The 20,159-nt window shown below is 38.2% G+C and overlaps 1 protein-coding gene across 1 annotated transcript in view; it reads right to left on the bottom strand.

Moving 5' to 3' along the window:
- Window positions 1-20,159, bottom strand: part of Abca3 (ATP binding cassette subfamily A member 3) — a 524,972-nt gene that overhangs the window by 283,329 nt on the left and 221,484 nt on the right. The window contains exons 11-12 of the mRNA XM_090407639.1: window positions 19,389-19,544; window positions 16,213-16,423 (exon numbers count right to left, since the gene is read on the bottom strand). Of these exons, the coding sequence (XP_090263765.1) occupies window positions 16,213-16,423; window positions 19,389-19,544 (367 nt within the window). The remainder of the gene's footprint in view (window positions 1-16,212; window positions 16,424-19,388; window positions 19,545-20,159) is intronic.

Genomic DNA, 20,159 nt, shown 5'->3' on the forward strand with positions numbered 1-20,159 from the left:
CTTCAACCCTATTCCAAATTATATGCCATCGCAGATCAATAAAGTACTGTTCCAAGTAATATGGCATTCTTATGTTCAAAATTTACATATACATATATGTCAAATTAAAAGTATTAAAAAAAAAATCAGGTGATGCCTTTTTATTCCCATATAGGGAGTAGGCAAGGCCGTTTTAGCCCTATCTAACTTTTTGGAGACTGAGTGGACAGTTCAATCTCCACTTGGTACCCAATTAGAGATAGCTGGCCCAAGGCTATCACTAATTAAGTGGCACGCAGTGAAGAGAGATGGCTCAACAAGTTTAATGTCTGAAATAATGTGTGTTCTATGGTCAATTTTCTTGAGTTTAAAGGATGAAAAACCCGAGTTTCCGGAAGAAAAAGCCCGCTTGCCCATGCCAGAGATCGACTAACTTGGGAACTGGCTGTAAAAAAAAACTTAGAAAAATTTCCTCTAGTCACCAACTAGATTCAAAACCAAGTCTTCCTTCGTGCAGTCAAGCGCTGTGGTGTGCAAATGCCATATCCACTGAGCTACACAAGCTCTCAGTTATATTAAAAGTATTTTTTAATATACAAAATGAGATCATTTAGTTCAAATTTTATTTTTATGTAGCTCCATTACCAAAATAGTTTTGCTCTTTCCCATTTACAAGTAAACATCAGGAATAGTATGAAATTTCTCAGAAATATTATTATTATAATGGGCAACTCCAAGGAATTCTTAGACTCATCGAGGGAGACCCTAAGAATCATGTGGAGAACTATTCAGCATTTGCACAGTACCTATCATACTTTGCTTTGAACTCATTCACAGTTATGGCACCCACAACAGAGACTCTGGCAACCTATTCCACTCATTCACACTCTCCAAGTAAAAAGCCTAGTTCTAGCACCCTTACTAATTACACCCTTGCTCAGTTTCCATGGATGGCCCCTATTTCTCTCACCACACCTGTTCTGAAAATTTTCCTCGGAATTAATCTTGTAAAAATCCCTCAGTAATTTGAATGTCTCAATTATATCATCCCTTTTCCGCCTATCAGTCAGTTTCTGTAACCCACAAAACTTCAACCTGTTCTCGTTCGAACAGGTTGAAGTTCTGTCCAGAGGCGAGTGACCAGCGATCTTGGTCATGCCTCTGGATCCTCTCTACCACCTCACCATCACCAAGACATCCTGGTGTCCAGATCTACAAGCAGTAGTCAAGATGGGATCTTATCAAGGCTCAGTAAAGAGGAACAATAACCTGCTTGTCTCTGCTCGTCAAAGTATTCATCAGTAACCAAGTGATCTGATGAGCTGATTTAGCCACTTTTACTATGTTCCCCCTAAATTTCAACTTCCTATCCACTAACACCACTCCAAGTCTCTGGCTTCATCAATTTTCTGAAGTACGGTTCCACCAATGTGGTATACTGCTGATAATCTTTTCACCCCAAAATGCATAACCTTATCACTTTGCCACATTAAACTAACATCCATTCTCCTTAGCCGAGTCTGCCAATCTATCCAAATCAACCCGCAAAATTTTGACATCCTGTGCACTCACAATTGCTCTACCCAACTTTGCATCATCAGCAAACAAGTGAACAGTTCCTCTCAGATCATTTCCTATATCATTAATGAACAAATTAAATAGCAGTGGTCCAAGAACAGAACTCTGCGGCACACCACTAGTCACAGGCTTTCTTTTGGACTCTACTCCTAAATAAACTACTTTCTGATATCTCTCCATCAACCACCCTCCTATCCATCTTACCAACCTTATATCTATCCCCATGTGCTGCAGTTTACTGATTACAATTCCATGTGGTATCCTGTCAAAGGCCTTTGCAAAGTCCAGCAGTATCACTGTAAACCCATTACCTTATCCAATTCAGCTGTGACTGTATTATAAAATGTGAGCAAGTTACTGAGGCATGATCTACCCTTCACAAAACCATGCTGCCCCCATACAGTATTCCATTTCCATCTACCCATTCCTGTATTTTTCTCTTGACCCACTTCTCCAATACTTTAATAACGACTCCTGATATGCCGACTGGTCAGTAATTTGCTACAGCAGTCTTGGAGCCTCCTTTATGCAATGGAACTATTTTCCCCTTCTTTCCACTCCCCTCAGGATTAACCCAGAGCTAAAACTTAGATTAAACAATATGGTCAAGCACACTGACAATTCCTTTGTCACTTCACATAAGACTCGAGTTGGTATAGCATCCAGTCCCACAAATGTATTCACATTAAGGTTCTGTAATATGCTATTCACCTCCATTTCATTCACCTCAGTTACTGTATTAGCCATCAGTTCCCTCATTTCTGCAATCTTGCAGAAATGAGGGAACTGATCTAAGAAAAGTGTTCACTTAGTAATTCTACTATTTCGACTGATTCAGTTACCTTCCTACCATCGGTATTCCTTAAAATCATTCTGTTTTTTTTAAAAAAAAATTTCTTTTACTTGCAGCATATTGAAAGAACTGTTTGTGATTCTTTAAAAATTTAGCCTGTGTTGCTAACTTTCTTTCATAATCTGCTTTTGCCTTTCTAGCTACACTAATCACCCTTCTGGCCTGTGTCTTCTACTGTGTTTGTGTGCCTAGATGTCACCTTTCTCCTTAAATTCCCTCCACAATTGTTTCTTTTTTTGCAGCTCCAGCTTAATGATGATATCCATTTAACTCCCACTTGATTTACTCTCCTGACTAGGTATGCAGTCAACCATTACCTCCCTCAAACACTCCTTTACCACTTCCCATGCACTATCAATGCCCTTGCAGTTTTACATGCCATGGCATCGATCCAAGCAATCTCCTAAGCTTGTTATGATTACCAGCCTGGTAATTCCACATATACTCTGTCTTAACTGAAAATTCCACACATTTAACAAAGGAACTATCAAGATCATACGGTCTTGACCTGAGAGGTCAAGACTGTTTGATCACTCTCACCAATTGGTGGCAGCATGGTGATATTCGTTATAGACAAATTCTCAGAAGCAATTACTAGATCGAACACTCTCGAACCCCTAGTATACTCCATTACATGCATGTCAGGTAATTATTTCTTAGCAACTGCATAAAATACATACAGTTCCCTTCCTTCCATGTGTCCTCTCCTCTCCTCCTTCAATCAATGTTACCATAGTTAAAATCTCCCAAAATAATTACCCGTCCTCCACTTATTGAGTCTATTTGCTGATACATACTATCTCTAGCATCTTTTCCATTCCCTGGGTCTATAGCAGCATCCAACTGTATATTTTGTTCTGCTGGCCTCAATCTCACACCAGATAGCCTCAAATGTGCTTTTTTACTGTCCTGCAGTCAAACTTCTATTCTCCTTAGTTGCAGTTCCTCCCCCCACCCCCAATATCCAAAGAATAATTACAGGATTTAATTTATATGGGATGCTTAAGGGTCAAAGCTGTATAACTGAGAGGAGACCTCCACATAGCCTTTAAAGGAATGCGGAGAACCGACCAGGGCATCTGACCTAATGTCCATTCCTCAACTTCTCATGGTGCACCCTGTTGGGTATCTACATGGATACTGAACAAACGAGGATGGGCTGGCAATCTGGGATTTACCCGACCAAATTGTATTTTGTATTAAATCAAAATACAAAATGATGGTACAACATGACAAAATTTCATGTAGGCTGGGCATCACCCGGTTAAACAAGGCCCCAGTTGTTTTCGTCAGGGAACCAGGGCGAACAGCGAAAAGTCAGCTACTGGAACAAATCTGAAAACACACCTGAACTAAACATCACCAGAGTTAAAGATAGGTACTATCCACATAAGAAGCTATGAACATGAAACTTAAGATGAAAGAATCTCACCAATTCTTTGGGGGTTGCCAAACTTCATGCGAGGTCTCAGAGGAGGCCTAATAAAAAGGGACTGAAGCAAGCAGAAGGGGTCCCGGTTCCAGAATTGCTGTTAGAGAAGAGGCCGCCCGGTCCAGAGTCGCCATCAGAGAGACTGCCAGGATCTACGTTGCTTGAGAGAGGAGTTTCCCACTTCCAGAAAGTTCTTGGTTCAAGACGTCACTACAGAGAGACTACTTCTGGGCTGCAGATGAGGTTTCAAATTGCCGAAAGGAAGAGTTCTAATTGCCGGAGAAATGTGATCCACATGAAAGACATTCAAGAAGGGTAATAACACCAGAAATCATTGATCAAGTATATGATACAATACTGGGGCGGCAAGTCAAAATGAGTGAAAGTGCCAAGACTATAGGCATTTCAAAAGAACGTCTAGGATATATTTTGCATGAAGAATTACAAATTAAAATGCTTTGTGCAAGATGGGTGCCGTGCTTGCTCACAGCAGATCAAAAACACACGCACATGAAAATCTCTGAACAGTGCTTGGAGCGTTTTAACAAGAATAAATTTGTTGAAAGTTTTTCACTTGGTTATATTATAAATTAAAGATACAAAGAAATTATATACTTGGTTTAATCCATTATCCAAGTGTTTGGATAGTGTTTGGATAATGGATTAAACCAAGTATATAATTTCTGTGTATCTTTAATTTATAATATAACCAAGTGAAAAACTTTCAACAACTATCTATCTCTAATCCATGGTATTTTTAATAATAAGGTATGACACCTTTTGGCAACTGGTATATGGAAATATGACTTCTCCATTACTTCCACCTTAGTATTATGGAGTGACCGGCAAGTGATATTTGTTGTCAATGTGTCCTCAACACCACGCCATTATATATCAGTGCTCCTACCAAAAAATTCTGAGTCCTGCATAAGTGATGGTAAGGCTTCAACCTGCACAGTAAGCGTTTTTTTTTTTTTTTTTTCCCCAACTTGAGATACTTCACATTGATAGTCATGGAAAAACAGCTAAATGAGACAATATTCGAGGAGGTATATAGAGAATTTATAAGACTAGGTGAACTACTTAACATCAATTGGCCGGAAAAAGTAAAACTTTATGACACGTTTCCCCTGGAAAGTGTCACAGATGTTGTCGCAGAAGATCAGTTAGAATTGGTGCCTTCTACTCCTTCAGACTTTGTAGAAGTGCCTGCACACAAAAAGCGAAGAACAACAGAAGAACTGCACAAAGACAACGAAATGGAACAGGATGCTCAGGGTTCAGACATCGCTATTTCTCCCAAAGAAAAGGTGCCTCCGATTATCCTTAGAGAAAAGCAGAAATGGGCAGCTTTAAGATCCACAATTCAATCTGCACATGGGCTTCATTAAGGCCAAAAACATGGATGAAGGCAAAAAAATACAGCCAGCAACGGTGACAGACTATAAAAGGTTGACCAAAGAACCGGATGATAGAGGTATCCAGTGTCATACCTTTGTGCTCAGCTTGGAAAAAAAACTTAAAAGTGGTCCTTCGTGGTATCTGTGAAGACATTGACACTGCAGAAATTGCTGCTGACCTTAATTCTCAGGATCTGCCTCCAGTCAAGGTCAGCAGAATGTGCAAAGCAGGCAAGACTCCCATGCCATTAGTTCTAGTAGAGATTGATAAAATTTACAAAAATATCTAAAATTTAAAAACAGTCTGTGGTCTCATTGTCACACTAGAACCACTCTGGAAAAGATCATCTTCTGGGCAGTGTCACAGGTGCCAGAAGTTTGGCCATGCCCAGAATCTATGTGGAGCTGAATATAGGTGTTTAAAATGTGGGGACAGCCACCCACCCAACCAATACCTGCACAAAGCCGAGGACCACCTCAGCCAAATGTACCAACTGCGGTGCCCCTCATCCTGTGAACTACAAAGTATGTACTCAGCACCCAAAGAACAGACGGATGGAGGCAGTCAATCAGCCCTCCTCCTACAATATAAGAACACCAGAGGCCCAGGCATCAAAACCAGACACTCAGCGGCCACAGTTGGAGACCTCCAATAATAGAGACACCCAAAAACAAACAAGAAGTTATGCCGATGTGACCCGTACAAATAGACCAATACCAGAACAAAATCAACCAATAGCACCTAAATATCTGACAGCTGTTATTACGGCTTCACTAGCAAACATTGCTACAAGATTTCAGCCTGTTAAACCCTACTGCAACCTTCACTAAAAGATTTCTTCATGAAACGCAGGTCATCCTCACAGTTAAACCCTACTGCAACCTTCACTAAAAGATTTCTTCATGAAACGCAGGTCATCCTCACAGATCTCATAAATGAATAGTAACAAACTCATTCCAGCATCTCTTCAGATTGTTGCTTGGAATGCAAATGGTCAAAAACAAAATTCTGGAACTTCGAGATTTCACATATAGGTATCAACCCCAGATGTTATATTAATCAGTGAAACTCATTTAAGACCCTCAGACAATCCTAAAATAAGGGGTTATCGCCTATACAGAAATAATAGATTACTCTACAGAGGCGGCAGCACTGCCATCTTCATTAAAAATTACATTAAGCACCACTCTGTGAGCAACCCTTCAACCACTAACCTTGAGATCACAGGCGTGGAAGTAGTCATCAGCTCTGCTGGCAGATTGAAAATCTACTCAGCTTACAACCCTCCCCAAAAATCTCTGCTACACTCTGACCTAAATGCATCTCTTAAGCATCAGAGAGCCCACCGTTATAGCCAAGGATCTGAACTCCAAGCACCCTGCATGGAATTGCACAACCACCAACAAGAATGGTTGCATCCTTTCTAATTACTTAGGATCAAGCAATGCTGTTGTGACAGGCCCTACCAAACCAACTCATCTCAGTAAGTTTGGAACTGCTGACATCCTGGATATAGCTATCCTGCAGGATATCAAACTTCAATACAGTATTATATCTATGGATGAACTATCATCCGATCACAACCCAATTCTACTACAGCTGGGAAAACAAGAATACCTATCTCCTCCTTCTCACTCAATACATAGCATGGGAAAGACTGTCAACAGCACTCGAGGATTATATTGGACCTGTTCCTCATATACGCACAAAAGAAGAAGTAGAAACTGCAGTTATAAATCTCACACAACAAATTAATTCTGCTATAACAGTAGTTACCTCCTACAAATCTGTCCGCAAGCCAGATCGTTTGCCTGAAGACATCATAAACTTGATCAGAGACAAAAAAAACAGAGCTAGGAAAAGATTCCGTAACATGTGTGCACCACAAGATAAAACAGCTCTAAACAGATTAAATGGGGCAGTAAGAGATGCACTCACTCAAAGCTCATAGAGACCAAGTATGGGAAGAAAAGTTAGCCTCCATTTCACCTACTGATCACTCCATCTGGGGACTACTGAAAAAATCAAAAAGAAAGACAGATCCCTTCCCCCAATAGTCTCTGACCAGGGCCTTGCTCACACAGATGTAGACAAAGCAGAAATTATAGCAAACAATTTGAAGGAGCAATGCAGGCCTTCGTATGAAAACCTTGACTTTGACCACATATATAAGATTCACAGCAAGGTCAGACACTCACTCAAACTTCCTGACACCAGCACTGACCATATTGCACCAACATCACCTGCTGAGATATATAACATTATTAAAAAATTAAAGAACAAAAATGCTCCTGGGCCAGACGGCATTACTAATCGGGTGATCAAACTTCTGCCCCAAAAAGCAGTAGTGCACCTGACCATAATTATATATGCATTCCTAAGTCTTCACTATTTTCCTTCCATCTGGAAACTGGCCAATGTAATTCCTATACATAAGCCAGGCAAGGATCCTCACCTGCCTCAAAATTATCGTCCAATCAGTCTCATCTCCTACCTAGGTAAGATTGCGGAGAAGGTCATCCTCACACGTCTTCAAGCCTCAATAAACGAACTAGACATCCTTCCTAAAGAGCAGTTCGGCTTTCGGCAATACCACAGTACTACTCACCGAATCCACAGAATTGCGGAACACATTACTACCAGCTACAACTGGCATCAATACATGGGAGCTGTTTTCCTTGACCTATCCAAAGCATTTGACAAAATATGGCACTTTAGATTGCTACAAAAATTTATCTCAGCTAGCATCTCAATGAAATTGACAACTTTAGTTAGTTCATATCTGCAAAACAGGACCATGCATGTCAAGATTAACGGTACTACCTCATCTCAGTGACCCATCTTGGCCGGAGTGCCACAGGGATCACTACTGGTCCATTGCTGTTCTCTGTATACATGTCTGATATCCCGCACAACCCAATGACATTCATCATGGCCCTGTATGCAGATGACACAGAATTATTAGTCAGATCTCTCCGACCACATTTAGTTACTAGAAAACTTCAAGAAAACCTTCTAAACTTAGAAAGATGGTTCTCCAAATGGAGATTGCAAGTAAATCCCCTAAAAATTTCAGCTATTCTCTTCACAAAAAGGTCGATATCTCCTGTAGGAGACATCGTATTATTCAACGCCAAAATTCCCTGGCAGACGGAAACAAATTACTTAGGTGTCATCCTCGACAAAAAATTAACTTTTAACCAACACATGAAGGCTACATGTACAAAGATATCTAAAGCCATTGCTCAGATCTACCCCCCCCCCCTAATAAACAGAAGCAGCAAGCTAAACATCAGAATCAAACTTCTTTTATACCAGCTGACGATTCATCCTATAGTTACTTATGCTTCTCCAGCCTGGAGCCACACCTCCAATACAAATATCATCAAATTGCAACGGGTTCAGAACAAACTTGAGAATGATCCTAAATGCTCCATGGTTCGTCAGAAATCATCAACTTCACCGAGATACAAATATTCCTTATATCTTCTCCTTCCTACAAACTTTAGCTGCAAAGTTCTTCCTGAAGATGTCCACTCATCCCAATGATCTAGTTCAGTTCAGCAAGCTGTAGCCTATGAGCCTACGGATACATTCAAACACAAAAGACCAAAAGGCATTTTAACTTCCTTCTTGATGAAAGTTTATTTTTCACTTGGTTAGACTATAATAAATTTAGTTTAATCCTTTATCCAAGTGTGAGCAAACAAAGTTTGCACCTGAAAGTATCGTCAGGACTAAGGCAACTCGTGGTAAAGGTGGATCATGCTCTCGTCACTTGTCTTAGCATCTCCCATAATGCAAAACACATCTCCTTGCAGACATGTATAATGCTATACATTAAGGGAAGGGCCACTACTTTCGACCTTTATTTTCAACCACTACCGAGTCCTGAAGATATTTTCAGGTGCAAACTTTGTTTGCTCACACTTGGATAAAGGATTAAACTAAATTTATTATAGTCTAACCAATCAAAAAATAAACTTTCAACATCTTTCTCTAAATCCAGAGTAATTTAATAAAAAGGTGACACACCTTTTGGCAACTCCTATATGTAAAGATGACCTCACCATTGCTTCTGCCTGGTATCTCCACTTCTGGGCTTGGCTTCAACTGAAGAGACCTCAATAAAGGTCAAAACTAGTCTGGGTAGTGGCCCTTCCCTTAATGCATAACATTATACATATTCACAAGGAGATGTGTTTTGCATTATGGGAGATACTGAGATAGGGGTGATGTTAGCTTGCTCCACCATTGCAATGAGTTACCCAGTGTTGTACCACCTTACCTCAGTCCAGAAGATACTTTCAGGCGCAAACTTTGTTTGCTCACATTTGGTTAAACGATTAAACTAAATTTATTAACTTCCTTCAGTGATGTATAATCTCCATGCCCATTCTGGGCAAGCAAACTGCTCATAATATTTTCCCTCACTGTGACTGTAACAGACAATGGGGAATATGAAAAGCTTTTCGTTTCACCCCATAAGTCATAACTGTCAATTGTCTTAGTATTACCACCTCTGGGTTTGGCTCCCACTGTAAACCTCAATAAAGATCTCAATAAAGGTCGAAACCGATCTGGTTAGTGACCCTTCTCTTAATGCATAGCATTATACATGTCGGCAAGGAGATGTGCTTTGCATTATGGCATACTGAGGCAAGTGATGAGAAGTTAAACCACCTTTGCACGATGTGCTCCAGTCTTGAAAGATACTTCAGGAGCAAACTTTGTTTGCTTACATTTGGATAATGGATTAAACCAAGTATATAATTTCTTGGTATCTTTAAGAATAAAACTGATTTTGTGCATAGATTTATTACTATGGATGAGACTTTGATTCACCATTAAACACCTGAATCCAAACAGCAGTCAAAAAAGGACAGAAGCTGGCTGTTCAGTGCCAAAGAAGGTAAAGTTTGTTCCATCAGCAGGCATGGCATCAGTGTTTTGGGATGCTAAAAGCATTTTGTTTATTAATTATCTTGAAAAGGGTAAAACAATAACTGGGGAATATTATTCTGATCTTTTAACCAGACTAGATGAAAAAGTTCATGAGAAAAGACCTAGTTTGCAGAAGAAAAAATCATCTTTCATCAGGACAATGCACCTGCCCAAAAGGCAATATGAAAATTAAGGGATCGACACTATGAATTGTTGTAACATCTACCCTATTCCCCAGATTTGGTTCCCTCTGACTTCTATCTCTTCCGAAAACTAAAACTCTTCTTCATTTTTCTTTGAATCAGGAAGTGATTGCAGCTGTAGAGGGGTATTTGGAAGATCTTACTGAGAACCACTACAGGGACGGGATAATGGTGCTAGAGCATCGCTGGAATAAATGTATTAGTTTTAAGAAAGATTATGTTAAAAATAAAAATAACTTTGAAATTATAAATTTGTTTCTTCATTGTTAGGTCGAGAACTTTTCAAACACCCTCTGATATATATATATATATATATATTCAGTAAACACAAATAATGAAGGTTGCCAGCATGAGATAAACTGGACAACAACTTCAAACCTTCACATATGCCACGAGGTGGAACGCCACATAGTCAAGTCTAGAGAAATTTCATGGACCCTCTTCATATAAACAGTAACCTCAGCTACAATTTACCGGACTCATTCAGCTCTGCTGTCATATATTGGTGCACTGGTGAAGCCACACGTGCACAGGTGTCTAACAATAGAACTTTAACACGGACTGTAGCTCCAGTTCAAAGTTAACTGTAGTTTTATAGTCGAATTTATAGTTTTATAATTTATAGTTTTATAGTGACTCAATGCTTCTTTATAGTGTTTTTATTTGCTCTATGTTCTCTCACACCTGAAGAAGTCGGCCACTCCGATGAAACATGTTGCGTATTTAATAAATTAAATTGTTTGTTCTAAATCTCGAAACCTAGTCAGTATATAAATATGAACATATCCCAATTTCGAGTTAATACAACAAAAGAACTCTTGGGCCCAACTTTAAGGGGTGATAGAACACACCCAAACAAGCACTTTGTCATACAATGCATGGTCCAAACTCAAGGGGTGAAGCACTAGAGGGTGCTTTCCAGTGAACACTTATAAGCGCTGGTTTTTTTGCAGTCATTATTTCTACCGTGGAGTGCAAAAAGGATGGATTCTTTCACAAATCAGGATGATATGCATTTCATTTATGGAGCTGCGGACAGGAATGCAAGGAGTGCTTTCCGACCAGGCGCATGCCTGATCGTAAAACCTTTCAGCGATTGCACCGGTATCTGTGTGTACACTGGTATCTGGCTCCTTTGTCAGCAGCATGCAAGATATAGGGTGAGCAAGACACCATGTGTTACAGAGGAAATTCTATGTAGGGTTGCAGATTGTCCCGAATGTGATACGCGAACAATTTCCCATACCATACATGTGCCCCAATCGAAGGTGTGGCAAGTTCTACGACACGAACAATTACACCCCTACCATGCACAGAGGGTGCACACCTTGACACCTGAAGACAACCGGCCTCATGTGGATTTTGCAAATGGTTCCTGCAGCAGACTACAGTGCAGTCGGACTATGATGCACGCATCTTATTCACTGACGAATGCACCTCTGCACGTGAGGGCATTTTTAATATCCACAATTATCATGTGTGGGCGAGCAGAAATCCGCATGCCACACTTCCACATTCGTACCAGTGGCGTTTCTCCATAAATGTTTGGGCTGGAATCCTACATGACCATTTGATTGGCCCATACCTTCTGCCAGCACGACTGAACGTACCTCGTATTTGTACAAGAGGTCTTTCCAGAATTACTGAACCCTGTTCTAGCAAACATTCAATATGTGGTTCCAACACGATGGAGTGCCACCCCATTTCAGCGTGGATGTGCAGAATGCCTTGGATGCAAATTTCCAGGACAATGGATTGGTCGGGGTGGTCCCATCGCTTGGCCGCAACGATTGCCCGATCTCTCATATCTGGACTTTTTCCTATGGGGTCATATTAAAAGCCTGATCTATGATAGCCCCATCGATTCCAATGAGAACCTTATTGCCAGAATTTCTATTGCCACTGCCACTGTACGAGAAATGCCTGGTGTTTTCGCCAATGTACGCTAATCACTACATCGAAGGTGTGAAGCCTGCATTAATGTTGGCGGTCACTCTTTTGAACAGTTTCTGTAATTTGTTCAATAAAATTCTTTAATTTATATTCTATAATTTCTGCAATTGTTTCAAATCTCCTCTGTCAATTTTGTGTTTCTTCATTTCCTGACACAGTAGTTGCTAATCCCTAGCACTTCGCCGCTTGAGTTCAGACCATGCATTGTATGATGAAAAGTGCTTGTTTAGGTGTGTTCTATCAGCCCTTAAAGTTTGGCCCAAGAGTTCTAAATCACCCTGTATATATATAATATTCATGCAAACTTGATTTGCTTCCTCAGCCTTAAGTAAAAGGCTGGCTATATTCCACAAATTTGAGCCCTGCCCAAGGGCCTATGAATTGTGGAAATATCTTCTGAATATGAATGCTATGCCATACAAAGAAGCCTTTTGCAACTGTCTGGTTTTTAATCCATCTAATTTGAGTGCCTCTAAGTGTTTTGGGGATTGTGCCTAAAGCACCTATTATTATCGAATGAATTTGCCAAAAGAACTTTCATTTTCTTTTGGCAAATTCATTCAACTACAACTTGCGCTCACGACAATTTGTAATTTTTTTGGTTTCTTTTTCGTCAATTCAGCTATCTCCTGGTACTGATATTTCGATAAACTGAACACCCTTGTTTTCACTTTTTTCAACCACTGTTATATTAAGTGTATTACATTCTAAACTTTCATCAGTCTGGATTTTGAAATCCCATAATATTTTAGCTTTTTCATTCTCAATCACATTTTGGTCAACTTCATGCTGTCAATAGTCTTTAGATACTTTAAACCCATACTATTTACACAAATGCCAGTGAATTATCTTAGCTACATTATCATGTCTTTAACGTTACCCAATTTTCGTGATTTTGCTGTACCCACTTATGTGGTCGACTGTTTTCTTCCTTCTCTTTGCACAATCTGCATTCACTGTCCTCTTGAATTTTTTGTATTTTTGACTTCATAGTGTTGGTTTTAATGGCATGTTCTTGTGCTGTAAAAATTACCAACTCTATTTCTCTCTTTAGCGCTCCATTTCTCAACCATTGGCCGGTCAAGTTGCTGTCAGCACTGTCCTCTATGGTATGACAGTTCTTTCTATGCAATGCGTTATTTTCGCATCTTTGAGTTCTCACTTTAACTTGGTCTTCTACACCAATATTGTCTCCATGGGTTTAAATAAACCCTCTTTCCTTACCTTAACTTAAAAATTTTTCCATTTTGGCTGCAGATAATCACTAAAATTTCGTTTTTATACTTCAATGACTTGCTTTACTTGTAGTAATCCTCTGCCTTCTTTTTTTGCATGATAAGTAGAGCCTATCAATGTCACTGCAAGGATTGAGGGCATGGTGCATTTTCATTAATTTTCAAGTTTTTCAGTCTAAGTCCTCCAACTCTAACTGGAGGACTTAGACTGAAAAACTCGAAGTCCTTCCAAAATTGGTATATAATTTATACAAAGTATTTTGATCCTAGCTAAAAACTTCATCAAGGAGTTATTTAATTGTTTAATCTGTGTTTTTGTAGGGTTAGAACTAATTTCTTGATAAGTAGAGGTATCCTATAAAAGGCAGCCTATTTTCCTCTCATAGTCAGCTTTATCCATCATTCACTACAGTTTTTCCTTTATCCACTTTTGAAATAGATATATGGTTCTTTTGCTTTAATGAAAGCTGTGCACAAAATTCAGTAGAAGATTAATTACGTGAAAGCAATTTGCTTCTAAAGAGTGAAACAGCAACTTCAAAGTATAGTTTATTAGCATCTTTGCTTGAAGCTCTTGACAAACTGTGTTTAATATTATGCAAAAAAAAAAAAAAAAAAGCAAAATGCTGAATTGATTTAGGAACAACAGAAAAATCATAGCCTTTAGCTAACACACTAATCTCAGAATCAGACATGTGTGATGTAAGCAGATACATTTATCAAAAGTCTGCTCATCACAACTCTTAAAATATTGGAGTTATCAAGCCATTAAAACACATAATGTGTGTTCCTCTCCCTCAAGATTTCAACAAGAACCTCTCACTACCAAAACTTTGATGGAATTAAGTGGTTACCAACTTCATCATCGAATCCAACAGATAATTGAACCCTACGTTCCAACAACTAAAGGTTCTTTGACAGGGTTCCAATCCCTTATATGTCTGGTATCTCCGAACTTTTTTTTTTTATTTCATGGTGCTCTCACCATGAAAGTTTATTTGCAAACCTATAGCACATTTTGTTGGTAGATTTCTGAAGACGAATCACCTTAATCCCACATATTTTCCTATCAACAAAATTTTTGATCTATTACCACACACACACACACACACACACACACAAAATGTCACCTCTATCTTTAGCTGGTGTTTACCAGATTCCTCATGAATGCAATTTGACATACTTCAGAAAGATAGGCTGTTCTGTGAAAATAAAAAAAAATTACTGAACATGAATACTACATTGAATACATGAAACCCCAAAAGTCTGGTCTGGCAGCATAGTACTGATACTAAACACAGCATGCTGTGGGATGAAGCTTTGTTTTCTCTATAGAAGCCATTTTATATATAAATGCTTTTGTTGTGAATGTTGCGAAACCATTTTACATTGGCCTAATCTGAATTGAAATGAATGTCTCCCCCTCCACTCCCCACAAAAGTGTGGGAGATTCTCATTTTATGTAAGCATCAAAAATAGTTTTAATATTATATTAATATTCATTTCTAGCATATGGCAAATGTTTTTAACTGGTAAACTGATTTGTATGCATCTTGTATTTCTGTTTTTTGATTTGCTGGTGTACAATGGTGATGCAATGTTATTTTCAATACAAAATATCTGCTTTTCATTAAAGTTTATTACTGTGGTTATTGTGTAATTTTGTCATTTTGTAGTTATGCCACAGGTATCGTTAAAGATCAGAATTACATGTAGAAATCGATCTGGGAGAAAACTAGCAATCAATTTACATAATGACAAAGGCAGTCAAAATGATGATAACCTGAGGAGAAGTCCTCGATGCCACATCCTCCTATCAAAAGCCATGGAAATGTCAAAAACAATGGCATAGGTTTCGCCAAACCTTTTCCCATGGATTTGGTCCAATGGTGCATGAAATTGGCCAGGAGATTTCCTGTGGATCTAGATTATTAGTTATCTCAGTAATTCAATTTTTTTTTTAATTTCATTCTCCAGATGAAATGTATCATAATGTATGTGAAATTAGTAGAGGTTTAAACCCAGTAAAATACTTCAACAGTTTCCATGTGGAATTTATATCAGACTTAAATGTTTAACATGTTCGCATCCATAAAAGCCTTAGATTCAAGATTCTCTAGAGGTGATTCATAATAACTCCACTTATAGTATTTTATCAAAATATATTATTTTCAAGAGCGGCACTTATTTATAAATGCATTTCACACTGAAAGAATTACAGAAAATTGTGGAGGTTGCTGATGCTACTGAAAATAGGATTATTTTCCTATTTCTCTTAAACAGCTGGACTTAGTAGATAATATTGCTGTTCTTCAACAAGCAGGCTGCAGACTCAAATCTCAATGTGAGCCTAAATGAATGAATATAAAGAATGCTTTTAGGTGGTAGATGAATATCACTATTCTACTTACTGGAAGTCTAAAAATGGCTTTAAAAAGTTGAAACTTTTCTCTCAAGCTTGGTTCCATCATATAAATAAATAAATAAAAATCTTTATATGAATCCCACCAAAAAAAAGTTTTCTAAACCTTTTTCCCACAGGATTCATATCATTTTTTTTTCATACTTGTCATCATTACTCTGATTTTCACCAAATTAAAATGCAGTAGACAGTATACATAAAAAGTTATATACCATATTTCTTTTTAAGGAAGAGGGGTGAACCATAACATTGTAGCTTGCCATCTGCCATAATAGCAATCCTATCGCCTAGAACATCAGCTTCTTCCATGAAATGAGTAGTTAGTAAAATTGTCCTATCTTCTTTTTCAGCCTGTAGAAGATCCCAGGTAAAACGACGGGCTGAAGGATCCATACCTGATGTTGGTTCATCTAGTATTACAACCTATAAAGGCAACACAACACAAATGTGATAAAATGTAACATGTTATTAAAAATATTTAACAGGCACTCATGTAAATGAATAATTATCTTATGCAGTAAAAGAAAATGACTGTAGATATTCACTGTGAGAAATCCAAAACAGAACATATGATTTTTTACTATTTAACTTCTTTCACAGTGGAATGCAGAGCCACTCCCAATCTCATATTCTCATGGTTTTATAATGAATCTCAGATATCCAATCAAAACAACTTCAATGGAAGCATCACTGAAATTTAACAATCTTTACATATGTGAAAACATGTACTCTTTGTTCTAGTTTAAATGCTTCCCATTTTCTAAGCTTTCGTTCTCAAAGAAGTTTGGCATAGTTGTATTATATTCATTAAACAGGAGAATCAAGCACATTACAATTGGCTTTCATCAAACTTACCAAACACATTAATATTATCAATGCACAGAGAACAAAGACTCACTGTGAAAGAACCACAGTATCTGCAAAAGCTATCATACCACCTCCTGAATATACTGACTGACAAGCATTGACAATAGACGCAAGTAAACCATTCTATTCTTTCACCACTCTTCAAGTGAAAAATCTAGTCCTTATAACCTTATTCTAACACCAAATGCTAAAATATTTTCCCTACATTCTTCCTATAAGATCCTTATAACTTTCTATCATATTCTCCCTCTTTGCTTTTATTGAGTACCTCCATAGCACAATTGGAAGAATAACAGAGCATTGGACTTTTGACTGGATAAGAGCTGGGTTCAATTCTTGTTGTCACGAGTGGAATCTTTATATGCAATTTTTCAATTGAAGGTGAGTTAGCCAATCTCATACAGAGGTAGCAAGGTTTTTCTCCTGGAAACTCGGGTTTTTCATCTCATGTATAGGCAAATCGGCCATCAGAACACATGCAATTTACAGACAAAAAAAAAAAATGCTGTTGATGATGGGCAGTACAACAACACTACTATCATGGCACTGATGATAGTAGTGTTGTTGAACATAGGTGGAGAATTAAGTAGCAGGGGAGAAGGAGAGATATGCATAGTGGAGAAGAGTGCTCTCCTGCAATGAGTACTTAGACTCCTTGTAGAAGTCACATAATAATAATGATAATAATATCCGCTCTTTTCTTCTTACCAATCAAATTTTTCAATTCACAAATCCATCTATTGTTATAGGGAAGATCCACAAACAAACTTACTATCTTGATCAGTTGCCTATGGATACTCTCCATCACTTCCTCATCCTCAAGAAACCCAAGTATCAGACCTGAGCAGCTGTATCAAGGCCTTTACGCTTTTCCTCCATACTACTTACTTGGATATATATATATATCCATCAGCCACCCTCATAGCTATATCATCAGCTTCATATCCATTCCCATTTGTTTCAATTTCTGTAACAGTGTTCCATGTGATATCATATTCAAAGACTTCCCAAAATCCAGCAATATTATTGTGTAGTCATTCTCTTTTAAAGTTGGATAAAATCACAGCCATCATTATAAAAAAAGTTGTTAGCAAATTACTAAGGCATGACCTATTCTTCATAAAGCCACTCTTCGCCCAAATAGAGTATCATATTCTCATCTTCCTCTTCCTGAATTGTCTTTGATCAATTTTTCCAATACCTTTACCACTAATGAGATACAGATTAGACTATAATTTCCTGCTGCAATCTCGGAGCCTACTTTATGCAATGGAACTATTTTGCCTTGTCTTGATCTTGGGTATACATTGTAATACTGCTTCCTCCAGATATCCCTTGATTATCCCCCATGCACTATGAACATCCTTCCTTTGCAGATCTTCAGGCCATGGTACTGCTTCAAGCTGCCTCTTATGATACCCCTTAGGGGGGCTTCGAGCTGCCTCCTAAATGTATCATAATCATATGCCCTTTCATAACTGGAATTTACACATGCTTTGGTACTTATCAAGTCAAGACACATGATTTCTTTCCCCAACTGGAGGCAATGTGGCCACCTTGGTTATGGACAGGTCTTCTGACCCTATAACAAGATCCATCACTCTGATACCCCAAATCCCCCCCCCCGTCTCATTCTGCTTCCAGTAATTATTTCTCAATAAGTGTATAAATGGCATTTCCTTCCTAACATGATCTTTCCTCCTTTCTATCTATGTTTTCAAAGTTGAAATTCCCCATAACAATTACTCGACTTGCATTCATTCATTGTATTAATCTGCTGATGCGTATCTTCCACATCATCCCTTTATATTTTGTCCAGTTGGCTAAATCTTACACCAGATTGACTCAAAAGAACTGCCATCTACCCAACTGACTCTTATTCTTGTTGGCTGGAATTCATCTGTTATCATCAGCAGTACTCCAACCCCCTGTCCTGTCTACTCTATTCTCCCTACTCTATTCTATCCTCCATCACATTCTATCTCTGTAACTATGTCATCTGCTGTTAGCTAAGTCTCACTAATGCCTATTACTTTTGGTGAGATTACACTAACCAACAGCAAAAACTTTCCCACTTATTGCTGAAGCTTCTGAAATTAGTATACAGAAACTGTAGCATCCCCTTAGACCCCCAACCATCTTTACATCCCAAATTGCCTAGCTGTTCAATATTGCTGCCCAAGAGACTAGATTCTGCTTTTTTGTTGTTGTTCATTCACACATTCATTTGCTTCATGGATGCCTTCATGCACTCATCTGCATCCACCCTAATTGCTTTAGCTTTCCTGACTTTGCACTTCCATTCTCTCTGTGAACAAAGCCAAAGTTCTCCAGACACCCAACTTCAAATCCATTAAAGTGCAATCCACAGGTCCACAAACTATATCATTCCTCCTATATATTCTTTATATATTCTCTTACACACACACACACACACACACACATTTATATTCTTTGAAAACAGCAGTTAAGTTTAAATCTACATATTCCCAATGACATCAAGTTATTCAAAACAGCTTACCTTTGAACCACCAACAAGTGCTACACCTACTGATAATTTTCGCTTCATGCCTCCTGAGAGTGTCACTGCTAAACTGTGACGTTTATCCTCTAGACCAAGAGCAATAACCATACGATCAACCTCTGAATTTACAAGATCTGAGAGATAATCCTTGAGCTATAATCATAAAATACTTTGAGACACTTTTCATCTAGATTTAAAAAACTAAAAAATAATAAAAGTGAAGAAAAATCCATATTTTCAAATCAATTACTGTAATGGCAAAAGAAAATTTCCTTTAGGCAATGAAATGTTTTTGATAACATATATGTTTACATATAAATATCTCCTAAGAAACCTTCTAGTTTCAAATGACAAATTTTATGTTATTTCTGAGATACAATATAAGAATTATAAAAATGTACACAAACAACGTATAAAAAAATAAGCAGAAGATATCAGACTGAAAGTCTCAAGTTCTAAGAGAGGGGGAGTGAGTACCTCTGTGGGTGTTGGCAGACCATCTTGGCTGTTAGATAGGAGATCTAATGATTTTTCCATGAGAGATAATGATGCCAATTGTTGCTTTGTTATCCATAGGCTAAATATATGGCATTTTTATCCTTCTCTCTATTTTTTTTTTTTTTTGTATTTACAGTAACCTCAAAGTCTACAAGTTAGAGCCTCAAAAATGTTGTGCTAATCAGCAATCAACTAAATATCTCACTAATCAGGTGTCAACTTGGGTGGAGTGCAACTTTTGCCTAAATATATCATTGTCGCATGTTCACT

The sequence above is a fragment of the Typopeltis vanoorti genome, chromosome 17 (assembly GCF_054136105.1).
Source record: "Typopeltis vanoorti isolate ZY-2024b chromosome 17, IOZ_Tvanoo_1.0, whole genome shotgun sequence".
NCBI lineage: Eukaryota > Metazoa > Arthropoda > Arachnida > Uropygi > Thelyphonidae > Typopeltis > Typopeltis vanoorti.